This window comes from Leptonotus elevatus, chromosome 3 (assembly GCF_054856555.1).
Source record: "Leptonotus elevatus isolate MCC_2025b chromosome 3, RoL_Lele_1.0, whole genome shotgun sequence".
Lineage (NCBI taxonomy): Eukaryota > Metazoa > Chordata > Actinopteri > Syngnathiformes > Syngnathidae > Leptonotus > Leptonotus elevatus.
This window is the reverse complement of record NC_141241.1, coordinates 4,905,401-4,922,670: the sequence shown is the minus strand read 5'-3', so window position 1 is coordinate 4,922,670 and position 17,270 is coordinate 4,905,401. Positions and strand designations below refer to the sequence as shown.

The window sequence follows — 17,270 nt, the reverse complement described above, 5'->3', positions numbered from 1 at the left end:
ATGTCTGAATTGGCCAACTTTAATATGTCGGAGTATAAATAGAATAAACTGGATTATTCAGCATTTGGACATTATAAATTCTTTAAATGGTGTATGATCACAGTACGAAAATACTGATTATGTACTTCTCATTAAATGAGAATTTGTACAACAGTGACTCAAGTCATCAGATTTACAGACTGATAGCTGCGGCTCTTTCATCGCAGTGCCTCAAAGCGATATGATTTCCTCTGTTTTTTGCATTCAAGTAATTTTTCAGCTGCTTTCGGCTGGCAGTCTTGTAAACACACTTAAAAAGCGCTAGCGTAGCACTTTCTCTGTTCTGCTGCTCCCAAAACATGTTTTGACTGCTTCTGTGGTTCCCCCGTTCAAGTCTTGGTAGAAGGAATGTGTCTGAATGGCAACTGCTTTGCTTTGGAGAGCATATGAGGGTTTATCGAAGGGGGATGGGGACGCATGAGCTGAAAGTGTTCACAGATGTTCGTAAAAGTTCATCAGATTTTAGCTTGTGACTGGAACATGTCCCATTTCTTCAACAAAACAAAAAAATCATACATTTCTGATGTGTGATTTGCTTACTGTAGCCTAACCACTTCAATGTTTGTGGCCACGGGCAGTATTGCTGTGTTAACAAGAAAAGTCACAGGAAAATCAGGCTCAGACAAGTCCACTGGTGTTTCTGCAGATGTGTGTTTGATTCTGAAAATGTTTCTGACTTTGTGTTTGGTTCATATTTCTCTTTGTAATGTCTTTGTATGCTCAAAGATCAGATGTTAGAATCATCATGGGTAGACGGAGACATATCCAAGGGTCATCAGATGGTATGTTGCTGTTGAAAATAATTGCTGGGTGTGCCTTTGTGGAGCAGCTGTTTTGTCCCATAGCAGAGTCTCCATTCAGACTGGCAGGCAGGCAGGCATGTGGTGACCTTGGCAAGGCTGTGTCGAATTGAATATTTCGTAATAACTGTGGTTCTGCCAAGTCACGCCCTCTTCCTGACTTCTACTGATTGGCTTGAAAACATAAACACGCATCCTGATGGCCTGTTGAGGGGGCCTTGCCATTCTTAGGGGCAAATAGGATCTAAACACATTTCTGCAACTACTCTTTCTAATTTAAAAACAAAGAGTAATTTGGGATTTTTTTCATTGTTATGTTATGTTGTGAGTTTTTATAGTCTATTATAAATTGATTAAATGAAATGGTATACAAATTAAGCAATTCAACATTCAATTGCAGTGACCAAAATTATCACAGTTATGAGTATTGTCACAATATTGCCAAAAGAAATGTAACAAAAAAGCAAATCACAGATGATCTATAAAAAAAAAAAAGGGTTCTGCAATCCAGTGTACTTTTAAAATTGTAATAATAACCAAAATGTTTTTTATGACATCTTCACTGTCTAAGTCACATCCTCCTCTTATTCGTTTCCGTCTGCTGCCTAGCTAACTATGACATTCACAAAGACAGAATGACCATTTGCAACGATAATGCTGTCTCAACTTGTTCACAGTGTATCAATCAACCATTTCATCCCTACTTACTTCTGACTTCATCTTTTTCTGTTCCTGTGGGTTCTTGTTAGCCACAAAAATTAAATGTATTTTCTTCTTTTTTTTCCCCACCACAGAGAAACCAGGCCCAGAGCGGAAGCGCAATAAAAAAGAGCCCACAAACACCCGGAAGGCAGGCTTGCCGTTTGGAATGGGGATGCCAGGCATCCGGGCAGGGTACCCCCTCTCTGAGCGGCAGCAGGTGGCCTTGCTCATGCAAATGACTGCAGAGGAGTCGGTAAACAGTCCAGGTGCGTGCTTATCATGGAGACCACGTCTTCTGTTGCACACTAGGAAAGAGGGATAAGGGGGTATGGCGAATTTAGCTATGCGGAATAGCAATGACAGTGCATTTCATTAGAGACGGTTGTTATTAGGGAGGCCAATAAGAGTTCTTAATGTCCGCCTTATTAATGCAGTGGTAGTTACAGTGGGATAAACAACAGAATCAGCAGTGTCTGGTTTCTATACTTAGTTACAAATCTAAATTATTCTCTTCCTTCAAATAATGCTTGAAAAGGAAATACATGATGCACACATTCATGTACATTCACTTGATTTATGTCCCTGAGGCATGCACATGACTGTTTTAAAAATCATTTGAATATATAGCTGGGCAAAGTCAGTAATGTCAATTTGATAGCACTCGTCCAATCTTCTAAATGTTGTGAAATAAGCTCAAGTGGATCCATGCTTCTGCCAATTCTTAGTGTGATGATACCACCCTCTGGCCAAAAGACGAACAACAGTACTGCACTGAATGGATTTTTCCCCCCATAGGATTTGAAAACAATACAAACAAATCGTCGTTTTAAGGTATAGAATATAATCACTTGTTCTTTTCCCATCAACAGACACAACACCAAAGCACCAGTCACAGTCCAGTCTAGGTCAGAAGGGAACGCCAAACTCTGCATCTAAAACCAAAGATAAAGTAAATAAAAGAAATGAAAGAGGAGAGACTCGGCTGCACAGGGCAGCAATTCGTGGTGAGGTACGCCGCATTAAGGAACTCATCTGCGAGGGAGCTGATGTGAATGTAAAAGACTTTGCAGGTGAGAGACTTTTTTAATAGTCTTTTTTTTTCTTTGGCTTGACTACTAAATACAGTTACATTATTGCAGTCAACTGTTATAAAGAAAGTGACATGGGGTGCATGTAATCACAAATATTTTTTCCCATTATACTTAGGTTGGACTGCATTGCATGAGGCATGCAACAGGGGATATTACGATGTGGCCAAGCAGCTGCTGGCAGCCGGAGCAGAGGTCAACACCAAGGGTCTGGATGATGACACCCCTCTCCATGATGCATCCAATAATGGACATTTTAAGGTTATACTTTTTGCAACCTAACTAAATTGAGTACTTGGGTAAAGCTCAATATTGCATCACAAATAAATAAGCTCTGCTATTGTTTTGGATGCCTCAAGCACCAAACATTTGCATATGAACACATTGATGAATGTGTTTGACCTCAGAAATCATCATCAGATAAAAAAAAAAGTCATTAGTTCACAAAGTTCACCTAATTCTGTTGTTTATTTCAGGTGGTGAAGCTACTTTTACGTTATGGAGGGGACCCACGTCAAAGTAACCGAAGAGGTGAAACGCCTTTGAATGTTGCCAACTCTCCAACTATGCTAAATTTGTTGTTGGGGAAAGGCACATACACCTCAAGTGAAGAAAGTTCGTCAGGTGTGTAGTTTAATATCAACATTGATGAAGTACTTAGGGATTCTTATTTGCATTTTAACTTTGCTTTTGTTTTATTTTCTCCAAACAGAATCTTCAGAAGAGGAGGACGCTCCCTCGTGTGCCCCATCTAGCTCTGTTGATGGCAATAACACAGACTCAGAGTTTGAGAAGGGCTTGAAGTTAAAAGGGAAAACATTAGACCCTCCTAAATCTGCTGTCACGCCCATCAAAGATGAGTATGAATTTGACGAAGATGACGAGGAGGAGCGAGTCCCCCCAGTGGATGATAAGCACCTCTTGAAAAAAGACTTCCGTAAGGAAACAGTCACCAAGGCCAACAGTTTAATCTCCATACCCAAAATGGAGGTCAAAACCTATTCCAAAAGCAACTCGCTCACACCAAAGAAAGCCGCCAGGCGGATCATCTCGGACAGTAACAGTTCAGATGAGGATGACAGGACGCTGTGTTTCACACCAGCACCTACGCCACGTCAACAAGCCCTTCAAACAAATGCCAAGACAAAAGACTTGGGGAACCTGAGTTCCAAACAACTAAAAGATAAGAATAAAGTCAAAAAGAAGAGGAAGAAGGAGAGTAAAAACAATGTTAGCAAGGAAGTCAGGTTTGGTAAAATCAATGACAAATTCTGTACATCGGATTCTGATTGTGGAGATCTGGAGAGTGAAGATGATAAAGGGTCCAACAGCATAAAGGATTCTTCTATGAACGTTAAAGAATCCACTGGCTTCAATACGTCGTCCTCCTCGCATGGAAACTTGAACTCTCAGAAACAAGCACCATCATTAGCAGAACAACACCCAAAGCAGTGGAGGACTGATGGCTGGAAGACTGTGTCATCTCCAACATGGTCAGATGTGAGTTCCCTGTCCAGCGAGTCTGACTACTCGTCTGCTGACTCCAGTGTTGAATCAATAAAACAAGTTAAAAGAAAAGGACAAGAGAACAAAAAGAAGAATAACAATGTACACAATAACACAATGGACAAGAAAAATTCTGACAACTACAAAAATGCCAATGCAGATAGTACAGCCTCCAAAACTGATGTAGATGGTAAAGTGCTAAAGAAGCATAAGGTGAAGCACAAACACAAAAGCAAAGAAAAGGATAAGGCACCTAGTCTTGTGCTTAATCAAGACATGAATGAAAAATTTGTCAAAAGTTATTCATTTGATTTTGATGATTCAAGGCAAAAGTCTGTTGACTCCGAATTGCCAGCTGAAAGCAAGATCAAGTTATCAAAACATGAAAAAGACCATTCAAAAAAGGAAGAAAGGCTGTCGAAAAGCAAGTCTGAAGAAAAGGATTGGTCATCAGGCAAAGACTTGCATAGGGCGGAAAAGGAGAAAAATAAGAAAACAAAGGACTCTGCCAAGGACAAAACAAATAAGGAAGAGCGAGAGAAACCTGTAAAATCTGACAAGGATAGAAATATCAAGGAAAAACCCAAGGAGGATAAACAAAAAAACCATAAAGAGGAGAAGAAGAAAAAGTCTAAGGAGAAGTCAAGAGCAGATAGGAAAAGTGAGCAGAAAGAGGAGAAGCATCTCAAGGTTGATAAGGAGAAAACCACCAAGGAGGAGAAATGTAAAAAAGACAAAGTTCTGAAGGAAGAGGCAGAGTATGAAAGCTATGATGTCAACAACCGATTCCTCAACCTGGATGACACAAAGCTCAGTGCCTCAGATGACCATCATGACAGATGGGGCTCAGAGATGTCCTCAGACTCTTCCCTCTATGGAGATGACAGCTGGGATGCCCCTGTCAAAGAGTACAAAGAATACAAAGCCAATAATTCTGTTAAACTTATTGTTGAAACAGTAGAGACAAGAAGAAAAGACAAAGTGAAAGACAAGAAATCAGATCATAATGAGAAAAGACCAGAGAAGGACGTCTCATCAAAAAAGAAAGACAAAGATTGTTCAGAAAAAACTAATGAAAAGAAAAAAGACTGGTCGGAGAAACAAAAAATTAACTCAAGTCACTCTGTTGAAAAAGATAAGAAGCGGAAAGAATCCACAGAAATTGGTAAAGACAAAAAAGACAAAGACTCTCTGGACAATAGCCGAGATCGCAAAGACTCCTATGACTTCATGAAGGAGAGAAAAGACGCAAAAATTAAGCAAGAGTCAATTAGAGAAGAATATGGCAATGACACGTTCTTCAAAGAAATGGATGCTGTGAGTAAGTCATGTGACATCCGGGAAAGAAACCATTCTGGTAAGGAAAAAGAAAAGAAGTTCGAGGGAATTGAAAAGCGAGAGAAAACAAAAGCAGAGAAGCACAAAGAAAAAATAAAAGATAGAGGAGCGGATCAGGAGAAGGACAAGAGTGACAAAATCTCAGCAGAAAAAACTGCAAAGGAAAAAGAAATTGATCGGACGTCCAAAGACAAGAAGGAGGGTGCAAAAGACAAACACAAAGACTCTCATAGCAAAGACAAAGATCGAAAGATGTCATCAGAACAGTCCAAGGACAAGAAAGAAAAGGCCTCCCAAGACAAACATAATGACAGAGAGAAGGACTTCTTGGAGGTGAAGAAAGAGGAAAGAAAGCCCGAGAAAATCCGAGAGAAAACATGGTACAAAATAGCTGACATTTTCACTGATGAAAGTGATGATGAGGACAGTTATAGTGGTGCCGTTTCTCATGTTTCTGACTCTATCAGAAAAGACTCAACGCCTGATCAAGATGATCTGGATCACTTTCCATCAGACAAAGTAAGGAAAATGTCATCAGAGACTAAACACGCTGCAGAAAAAGCTAAAGAGAAAGACCATAAGGAGAAGAAGAAAGAAAAGGCCACATTTGACACAGGTAAAGAGCGGAAGGGCTCACTCGAGAAACACAACAAAGACAAGAAAGAATCTGTTGATGTCAAACATAAGGAAAGAAAAGAGAGAATGTCAGTGGACTCAAACCAGGAGAAGAAAAATAAGCAGAAGCTTTTAGACAAAAGGGATAACAGTGAGGATAAAACAAAAAACAAATATAAAGACAAGATAGATAATCCCAAGGAAAGAAAACCATCAAAAGGCAGTGGTGAGAACGAAAAGTCCCTACTAGAAAAATTGGAAGAAGAAGCTATGAATGACTACAAGGATGACTCTAATGATAAGAACAGTGATATTTCTTCGGATAGTTTCACTGACAGAGGTCATGACCCTATCCTCACAAGTTACTATGACTCGATCAGCCTTGCAGATATGTCTGATGACAGGAGGGACTCTCTTTCAATATCCACACCCCAGGATAAGTTCAGAGAGAAAGAAAGACACCGACATTCCTCCTCCTCATCTTCCAAGAAAAGCCATGACAAAGATAAAGAAAAGGTGAAGAAGGAAAAAGGAGACAAACGTGACAAAACTGAAGAAATCCGAGACATGTACAGTCGCAGGGAAAGCTTACCTTTTGAGAAAGAGCCCATGCCTCTCGAGGCAGATCCTTACACTTTCCCATATAGCAGTAAAGGAGATGGTGAAGACGATTTTGATAAGACATTAGAATTTGAAAAAGAGATGTCCAAAAAAGATAAAGCAACTGCCGTCATCAGTGATAGAACAAAGGACAAAAAGAAAAAGGAAAAGCATAAAGATAAAATAAAGGAGGAAAGGAATAAGCACATTGAGGGATTTGGTTCTTCGAAGCACTCCAAAGATGATATGAAGTCAGGATTAAAAGATAGCCCTCAGATCACAGCTTTGAAAGACAGATCAAAAGAGGAAAGCCCTAAATTTGATATTAAAAAAGATAGAAATCGGGAAATATTGGAGAAGGACAACAGATTAGATCACACTAAATCAAAATCTAAAGATGAAAATGAAAAACTCAATCAGTCCAAAGAGACAGGACGAAAAGATAACCGTCCACGTGAAAAACTACTGGTGGATGGCGATTATCAAATTACGAGTTTTGGTCAGATGTTGAGTCTGAAAGATCAAGAAATTGAAGAGCGTCATAAAAGACATAAAGAAAGGATGAAACAAATGGAGAAGCTGAGACCCAAGTCAGGAGACCCTAAACTTAAAGATAAAGCCAAGTCCACTGAAGAAGTGAGGAAGAACCGTAGTGAGCTCTCCTCGAAGAAATCCAGCAGTCTGGAGTCTGGTCTTAAAGAGAAGAAGCTAAAAGATGTGGGCCTTCCAGCTCAAATGATGTCCCCTAGTAGAAAGTTCCAACAGCCAACAGACAGTCACAACTCAAAAGACTGGCTGCCTGGCCATCAAATGAAAGAGAACCTCCCGGCTTCTCCAAGGTCAGAACACAACAGGCCGACTGGTGTCCCCACACCAACATCCGTCATCTCTTGCCCCAGTTATGAGGAAGTCATGCAGACTCCACGGACTCCATCTTGCAGTGCAGAAGATTACGCCGATATTATGCTCGATGGGCTGGATTGCCAGAATTCCTCAGCAATGACAATGTCTATGAATGCATGTTCACCATCCTTCTTTGAAAGGTATTTTGTCATTTTAATGTTTATTTTCTTGCATTTATTCTTACCCATTACTATTTTCTAATGTTCTGTCTTTCTCTTGTCCACCAGCAGGTACTCCCAAGGTTTTCAGGAAGGCACATGCCCAACCCCGGCAAAGAATCTCCAGCTGCCGCTCATCAGCCGTTCTGCCTCCTCTGATGTACGCAGGCCTCTGGAAGAAGAGTTCAAAATCGAGGCTGACAAGTTCCTTCGACAGCATAGTGATCCATTGGCTGAATTTGATCCTGCTACTGGTTCACAAATTCTAGAAGAGAAATCAGCCTGTGTGGATAGACTAGAAAGCTTGCCCTCGCCCTATTTCTCTCCAATTAGATTGTTGTCTCCTCGGCAGGAGCCAAGCCATCCAACACCAGAACTGGCATTGCCGACGCTCCCTTGCACAGAGAGTAATGAGCATCTTTCTGATAGCGTTTACAGTAGTTACTTGCCTAAGCCATCTACACCAGTTCACAGGCCAGATCCACAGGAGCCCTGTTTTGACATCGCCGCGCCACCAACGCCAGCTCCTGCAGCATTGCCTCCACTTGACATTGATGACATATCTGAATCTCACCACAGTGAGCCTAACCTGGTCCTCTCAGATCTCCCCTCTGTCATAGAGGAAAGGGATGAAGAAGAGGAAGATGAGGACGATGAAGGTGAAGACCTTGATTTAGATGAAAGAACAGATGATCACTGTGCTGTGCATGAGACACAGCAAACACAGGAACCTTCTTCCTTCGCCGCTCAAGTTGAGGATCCTTTGAGAAAGAGCTGGCATGTTGAGTCGCCAGATCAACAAGATCCCGAGGTCCACCATTTCACTCCGCCGCATCCCGAGCCCAACCACGGAGAAAACTGTTATGATCACAGCATGAGTTGGAACCATGATGTGGACCTCAAATCTCCCCATCGGACATATGGGGAGATAGAAGCTGCTGTCTCCAAAATAACAAGTCCTTATTCTCATTCAGACAATGATCTGCAGCACTTGTCTGGACACCCATCTGTAACTCCTCCATACGCCACCTGGAATAGGTGGCACAAGGAAGAAGACCCTGAGGATTTTGATGAGCAGAAGGAGGCTGTGGCTGACATTCCTTCTCTAGACAGACCTGATACTGCTCTGGATGAGGAACCCAGTTATTTAAATACGTCCTCATCCTCCACAAGACTAGAGTCTTTTTTCCAGGACTGCAACAAATCTAATATCGAGGTTACTCACCAAATGGACACAGAGACTGCTTGTGACGAGCCAGGCAGCAGGCAAAGCACTCATGCCTTCTGCCCTACCACCGACGAACATCTTACTGCAGCTGTTGCTCCTGAGCCAGTTGTGCCCTGGGCAGATCCATTCTCTACTGATGCCGATGAGCTGGATGACCTTGGACCGTTCTCCTTGCCTGACCTCCCGCTCCCTGAAAAATCAGAAGAAGCTGAGCATCGAGACTCAGATTTTGCTGACCTTAACAAGACAGTACAATCTCACATTAGACATACAATTATGGATGTTGATGAGCCGGACTTAATGCAGGTAGATCATTCAGGTCTTGTGGAAACGACATGCCCTGCTCAAGACCAAAGGCTGGGGGAACCCACTGGGCAAGACTTAGTTGTACCATCGTCTCATAACACCTTTCAGCAAGAGTTGGACCCAGAGCCTCAGAGTGTTCCGGTCAATAGCCCTCTGGCTTTTCCGCCACAAAGCATAATGTTGGAAAGTAAAATGCCATATGGAGGCTCTGATGAGTCTGATCCTGATATGTTGTATTCGCCAGTGAAATCCGAAACCAGCCAGCTACATCACATCCAGATTCATCCCATACCTGAGTCTTTGCAGTTACCACAGGACACGGTGCCAGTTGACAAGTTAGAGGTGAGACAGGAAGACATATCGGAGCCCCTGATGGAACCTTTATCACCAGATCCTGTTCCGCACATCCCAGTGGCTGTTACCCCTCCTAGATCACTAGAGCATTCAGACACTCAAGAAACAACACAAAAGCCAGTCCAGGTACCCCAGAGCACAGTGTCTACAGATATTCCCAAAAAGGTGGATGAAATCCCTCAGAGGATGACACGCAACCGGGCCAAGAACCATCCTCCTGTAGTTTCTTCTCCAAGCATAACATCTTCAACAACCTCCCTGTCTGTGACCATCAGTCCAGTAGTGACCATTAATGCTATTCCGACAAGGACACCAACTCCCAATTCAGTGTTGGCCTTTTCAGCACTCAAGAAAGACAAAGATTCACTGCTTAGCATCTCTCCCACTGCATCCAATTCCACTCTGACGCTCTCTGTACCAAGTTCTTTGACCACCTCGCCTACAGTGGTCCTGAGTAAAACAAGTAAAGGCCGTCCACTACCAGTAGAAGAAGAAGATTCTCAGACCCAGCACCCACGAAAGAGGAAGTTCCAACGTTCAACTGGGCCACAGGTGCAAGTACAGCTCGTGAACACGGCCATGCAACAGACCCGGGAAATGATTCAGCAGACGTTGGCTGTTGTAGTCAATGCCATAAAGTTGGATGACATTGAGCCTTACCACAGTGATCGTTCCAACCCGTACTTTGAGTATCTGCAGATCAGGAAGAAGATTGAGGAAAAGAGGAAAATATTGTGCTACATCACCCCACAGGCCCCACAGTGCTATGCTGAGTATGTGACCTACACTGGCTCATATCTGCTGGATGGGAAGCCTCTCAGCAAGCTTCATATCCCAGTGGTAAGTTGCGATACATTTGTCTTAATAATGGCGGAATACCATAGTTTCAGTCTCATTGGGCCACACTTTCAGAAAGTTTCTTACTGTGGATCTGTGAAAATGGCCCCTGTGGTTTAATGTGCGCTTTAATGCAGAGCGGTGAAATCATTTTTGTCATTCAACAGATTGCCCCACCACCATCTTTGTCAGAGCCTTTGAAAGAGCTCTTCAGACAACAGGAGGCAGTGAGAGGAAAGCTCCGGTTGCAGCACAGCATAGAACGGGTAAGGAAAACAGTCCCCGACTCCCCACCTATCAGTCATGGTTTCCTGCGATGTTGTGTTCCCAGCATGCTTTGCACTAAGGTAGCCCTATACAGCACTCGCACAAAGGAGATTTTAGGTGCAAGGTCAAAGCCTGTACTTGGCAGACAGAAATGCAACTAAATTCAGCTTCCTTGATTGTTTTCTCAATTTTGTTTTATGTTCACAGGAGAAGCTCATTGTCTCATGCGAGCAGGAAGTGTTACGAGTCCACTGCAGAGCTGCAAGGACCATAGCCAATCAGGCTGTGCCGTTTAGTGCCTGCACCATGCTTTTGGACTCAGAAGTATACAATATGCCATCAGAGAGCCAGGTAGGAATTGCGTTTATACATAGACATGAGCGGTGCAACGGATCACAAAAGTCACGGTTCGGATCGGATCACAAATTTGAGTCACGGATTGGATCGTTTTTCGGATCAGCAAAAAAGAAAAGATAATTTGTGCTGTGCCTTCCATTTATTCCGTAAAGCGCTTTTTTCATTAAATAAAAATAATCAATTCAAAATGTCTAATACAGCCGTGTAAGATTTAGTGTCTTCAGTTATTTAGTAAAACGCCTTTTCCCATTAAATCTTAAAAAATAAAAATAATTCAAAATGTTTAATATAGCCGTTTAGGATTTAGGAACACAACTTTTAAGTGAAATATGAGGCAGAAACATTATTATTTTTTACATAATCCATGTATAAAATAACAAGGTATAAATGGCTTAAAGTTGTTTTCCTATAACCTAAACAGCTAAGTTTGTTATTTTGAGTTGAATGTTTTTCCTTTTTAATGGGCGAAAGTGTTTTGTAAAATAAATGAAGACAGAGTTTTGTTAATATTGTATTTTATAATGAAAAGGCCTCAACATTTCTTTACTTTAAACATGGGGAGTGAATTACAAAGTAGCCTTGTCCAGATTATTGAAAAATAATTCAAGTAAACCAGGTACCAGCTATCAAATTTACCAGCCGGCAGCCAGACACTCGTTGGTCATGCTAACAGCTAGCCGCTAGCCACTTACGTCGGAGACTTTTGTCATATCATACAATGATTAATTAGCCGCTTCTTAGCGTCCTAAATTAGCGATTGAACATGAATTTGGGATACTGTTGTGTTGATATCGGTCGCAACTACAATGTCAATCAACTACGATAAAGTAACGTCTAAAAGGGAAGTCAAGCTAGCCATCATGCCACGACGTGTGCGAATTTCAAAGTAAAAGTGTACTAAGGCTATTTGCGTTGCCGTGAATGTATTACTGTTTTTGGTCAACTTTATTTTGAAATTAGGCTTAGCATGTTACATTGAGTACGTTTCAGCATCCTTGACATGTCAGAATGGTATCGCCTGTGAATGCGCACTTTGTGTGTGTGTCCCCCACCAATCCGCGGATTGGGCGCGATTTGAACCGTGGGGCCTGATCCGAACCGACCACGGATCAATGATGATCTGTTGCACCACGATTAGACATGCCTTGGAAGAGGATGGGGGATGATTTTGTTTAACGTCTCCTCGTTCGTAACTTTGCGTTTTTGCTCAGGGTGATGAGAACAAATCGGTGAGAGATCGCTTCAACGCACGTCAGTTCATCTCCTGGATTCAGGATGTGGATGATAAATATGACCGTATGAAGGTAAAAAATCTCATAATAACGAATCTTCAGCATTGACACGCAATTTCTGCAGAAATTGCACGTCTAGTTGCTGGTGTTGTTCACGCACGCTCGCTGTCTGTTCCAGACATGTTTGTTGATGCGGCAACAGCACGAGGCGGCAGCCCTCAACGCGGTACAAAGGATGGAATGGCAGTTGAAGGTCCAGGAATTGGACCCCGCTGGACACAAGTCCCTGTGTGTCAACGAAGTGCCGTCCTTCTACGTCCCAATGGTCGATGTCAACGACGACTTTGTCCTTCTGCCGGCGTGACACCTCTTGGCGCAGCGATAAAGAGTTCACTTTATCCGAATCCCTTCTTCTCAGAGAGAATTTGTTGAACAGAACAAATGGAAAGGGCTAGCAAATTTGAGAAGGGCCTTCAAGACAGGAAAACAGCAACAGTACAGTGGGAGAGTGCAGATTAAAAAAAAAAAAAAAAACACACACACAAAAACATGCTCTTGGTTCCCTTCCTTGACGAAGGAAACTTGTTTTTACTGGGGGGAAAGAAAATACTCAACTTGCACTTTCATTCTCAAAAGTTTTTACTCCTTTTTTGATCAGAGCATGAAAAGCCGAAACCGTTTTTGCTTTCCAGCACTGGCCCGCAACTCCCTTGTGCTCAGCGGTGTCGAGACGGGGGGGGGCAGAGATATATTTTCTGCATTCATTTTTTGAGGCTTTGCTTCATCAGACCTACCACTGGGGAGACGTGTCAAAGAGGAGCTCTCCCAACAGCATGGTGCCTGTTGTACCATGGGGGGAGGAGCTGAAAAGGATCCTCGCTTCCCCTGTTGGGGCCAGGAGCACAAGTCAGTGCTTCACCAGAGGATGTCAACAAAACCCTGGTGCATCTTGTGAGAATCCACTGCGAGACAAGTGACAGACCAGGAGTCTAGATGCAGGTGCTGGTGGATCTCTGCTGCATACCTGTCAAGAGACGGCAGATGGATACAAGTGTGTGTGTGCGTGCGTGTGTGGATGTGTGTGTGTGTGAGAGAAGTCTGAGAGGAAGAAACTGTTGACGCAGCCTCGGACAATGAGCAGCGTGGCGGTCCCCGCGCTTGCTCCCCAAACGCATCCGAGCGCCTTGGACTGCAAAAGCACCACAAGGACAACTAGAAGAAACAAACATAACGAATGTTGACATTCAAATCGCGAAATTGTCGTTTGTCAGGCGGGGAGAAATATTGTTTTTGTCTATTTCTTTACTTGGGCATTTCATTGTTTCTGAGGAAGTGACTTGAAACACTACAGAGCCAATATTAGTTTAATGGAAAAAAAACAAAAGAAAACTGAAAAAAAAAGTTGTATTCCGTAAATGATGTACAGTTTTTATATTCGTTAACCAATGTATCTTGCTGCCTTCTAGATAATTTATTTTGCCACACATTACTGCACAGTTGTAAATAACCTATGTACTGTAATATCACTCAAGTAAGTGTAAAGAAAAACAAAAGAAATAAAAAGTATCTTTTTATGTACAGTTCACTTTTGGGCAGCACTTTCCCTCCCTCATATCTGTGGGCCAAATATGTACTCAATTCTGTCAGTATTGGAAAGGCAAAGTTGTATAGTCCTACCTGTCACTATCACCTGGAACGACATCATAATAACTTACACATGGCTGACAGACACCACTTCTGGATTTAACAGGCCCCCCACCCACCCACCAAAGGCCAGCCGACACATTTCCACACATGTAGCAGAATAGACGAGGACTTATTTAACAAATAGTGGAATATTACTCACTGCTTTACTACACAATTATATCGGAGAAATCTCGAACCAAGAAAATGCCTTTTCCCGGTGAAAACTAATGTACTCATTGTTGGGCAAAGTCACATAGATATTTATTGTTTGAATGAAAGCATAAGTGATGTCGTTCATCAACAGAGAACCGTCTGTTTGAAATTTTATTTGTCTTTATAATTTTCGAAAATTGGCTCGAAATATTTTCTCCTCATCCAATATTGTTGTCTAAAGCCATCAGGGTCTTCATATTCTGTTCACATGTCCGAATTAAAAGTGAGTCTGGGGAGTTGAAAGGTTTCATTCCATGCTGACCTTTGAACTTTTTGTCTCACTTATGTTCCACATTACTGCTCAGCCTTACACATGGCAATGATACTGCTCAGCCTTACACATTGCAATGATTACCCACTGGATGGCGCCAGTGAGGTACAACACTAAGTACTTTTGACGTTGGACAGGATGGGGCCTTCAAATTGGATGCGTTGTAAACCTGTTGAATATTTAACTCATTTAGGTGATTGGTTCCCTTTCCAAATTCAATAAGTTGACATTGGTTCTGATAGAATTCTCTCAATTTTGGCTATTTCCTCTGAGAACCATTCTGTGTGATCTTCCAGAAAGCAATGGAGTAGATTGGCTTTTATTGTTCAAAATGTGATTGCATTTTCCATATACTCTCATCAAAGGCCTTCTACATACTGTCAGTCAATCAAGTCATTGCTGTGTTTAGGATGTGTAATCGAGTGCTATTACACTGTGCAGACAAGTGGCTAGAAATATAGTTACACCCCCTCCAGGTTGGTACACGTTGACGTTCATATTTGGACTCATTTGTTCGTGGATTGTGTTTGTTTCTCCCAAAGTTTGGTTGTGTTTTGGTCACAGAATTGTTGTGCGTCTGTATAACGTCATGTATCTCCTTTTTTGTTTCTAACACCAGTGGCATGTCAATCACATTGCTTATCAAGCAGAATGTAAACCCGTTACTATGTTTGTCCGCTGACACCCTCACTATTGTTTACAAGACATCCTCCGTGTTTTACTTTTTCATCCGTCAGCCTTTGTTTGTACTCGTGCAATCAATCACTGATCTGAACGACAAAGGCTTGAAATGGTGATGGTTGCCGCAGTCGCGCGCTGTGCAATTCGTCAGAGACGTTTTCGGTGACAGACACCCCTCCGGGGGCCCCTGTGGCCCCTAGCATGTCTTTACGCAGAGCAATAGAGTAAATCAGGTTGATTTTTCCCGTGTGAATAATCAGCCATACCAAGTGATTCCCGCATCCAATGAGTGCAGATGCACAGTCGAGCACTTGGCCGTGGTGATACAGATGCTAGCCTGACACCACCTCAGTCAGCAACATATTACCTCTACAATCCTCACATTCACTCATAATTTAGATTTGTTTTGGTTTTCTTACTGGATTTAGATATACATAATTGCTATTTTTTCATTCGATAGTATCACGATTTCAAGCCTTTTTTTTTTTCTAGTTTTCTTTTGTCTATTTTTTTAAATTCAAATCCAGACTGTAGCTGTTTCTTTGTTCCTTTTTTAGAATGGACAATGACTAATACAAAGCATGGAGAACTACTCTTTAAATGGTGAGGAATAACCTATTTATTATCTATTTTTGTTTTTCTGGCACCTGTGGTATGTTTTGGTTAAAGTTGGTCTCCGCCGTGTAAATTTTCCTCCTTGTAATGCGTGAAAGAGACATACTGTAAATAGTTGTGTAAATAAAACTTCCCAGGACGTTTTGCACCCTCTTCTTTGTACTAGTCTGAAAAGTTGTGTAGGATGTGGGTTTCTTAACGGAAACGAGCAGAGGACGCTTGCCGCAGGTGGATCTGATGTAACAATGTAACATTTTTTTTTTTATTTGTACAATGTAGTTCGTGTACATATTGTTGGAGCAGCTAAAGGGGGGGGTGGGCAAATTTGAGGGCTTGTCGATGCTATCGTCAGTGCTGTCATAGAAATCCAGTACTTTCACCTTTTCGCTGTTTTTGATTTCCTGAAAAAAGAAAAAAATAGAAAACAAAAAAAAATAATGTGAGAACCTGAAGTGAGGATGGGTGGGTATAAGACTAAAACTGAAAAGTAAAAATTCTAAATTGTTATTTTCTACAGTTGCATGTACAGAGAGCGCGAACTGCTGTTGTTCCTCAGAGATTATGTTCGTTAATAAAATTTTGAAATATTACAACTATGGCCCTTTCTTTTGTGTTTGCCATGAGCAACATTTTCCAATCTTTTACTTTTTGAACTTATGATACACAGCATGTCCATAAATAAGTTAAATGTTTTTTTATCATGCAGAGAAGCGACTAGTGTGAGTTAACAAGTATGTTTACCAGCCCAATACGTTTAAAATAGCTATTCTGACATAACTGCCAATTTTAGATTTTGGGGTAATCTAATAGCCTCAAAGAGATCACCCAACCAAGTCACTGGCTTGTTTAGTGTATTGGACTCTCGGAACCATTCTGAAATTTAAACATATTAACCTGCTGTGCTGTTGAAAAGTATTTGCCCTCTTAAATTCTTCCCTTTTGCATAGTTTGTCCACTTAAAGATAATAAAATAGGATATCTTTGCTATATATCTATAAGTAAACATAAAATGGCGTTTTTAAATGAATTGGGGGGATAAAATGGCGTTTTGAAATTAATGGGGGGGGGGGGGGGGGAGACTATTCAAAGTCCGTGAACTGCAACTGAAATCGGATTTTCTATACCTGATAATGAGTAACCTCGCCGACGAGATGAATTTTCGCAGTATTTGTGAGTTCACAAACTCCGGAGAATTATGTAAAGAACTCCCTCGAATGAATCACAATTATCAATCTGGCTGGCGAGGTTAGGCAATGAGTCTTTCACATCGCTCTGGAAATATTTTTGGCCCACTCTTCCATGCAGAATTTCTTAAATTCAGGAACACTGAGGATTTTCAAGCTTGAATGACCTTTTAATTAAGGTCATGCCACACCATGATGAAATTATCTGTAATCAACTATTATTATTTTTTTAAATAAAGATTCATCATCCTTTTTAAAAAAAATAACAGACAGGCTATTAATACATTTAA

General features: G+C 41.6%; 1 protein-coding gene across 4 annotated transcripts in view; it reads left to right on the top strand.

Annotated features, from left to right (window-relative positions):
- Positions 1-16,389, top strand: part of ankrd11 (ankyrin repeat domain 11) — an 82,233-nt gene extending 65,844 nt beyond the window's left edge. For 3 of the 4 annotated variants that reach the window (XM_086070930.1, XM_086070929.1, XM_086070931.1), the window contains exons 5-14: positions 1,634-1,807; positions 2,411-2,611; positions 2,748-2,890; positions 3,106-3,253; positions 3,342-7,731; positions 7,819-10,477; positions 10,642-10,740; positions 10,949-11,092; positions 12,310-12,402; positions 12,509-16,389. In XM_086070930.1, coding sequence (XP_085927056.1) covers positions 1,634-1,807; positions 2,411-2,611; positions 2,748-2,890; positions 3,106-3,253; positions 3,342-7,731; positions 7,819-10,477; positions 10,642-10,740; positions 10,949-11,092; positions 12,310-12,402; positions 12,509-12,694 — 8,237 coding nt within the window. In that variant the 3' untranslated portion in view covers positions 12,695-16,389. The remainder of the gene's footprint in view (positions 1-1,633; positions 1,808-2,410; positions 2,612-2,747; positions 2,891-3,105; positions 3,254-3,341; positions 7,732-7,818; positions 10,478-10,641; positions 10,741-10,948; positions 11,093-12,309; positions 12,403-12,508) is intronic. The other variant, XM_086070932.1, reaches the window with a different exon arrangement.
- Positions 16,390-17,270: the final 881 nt, after the last annotated feature.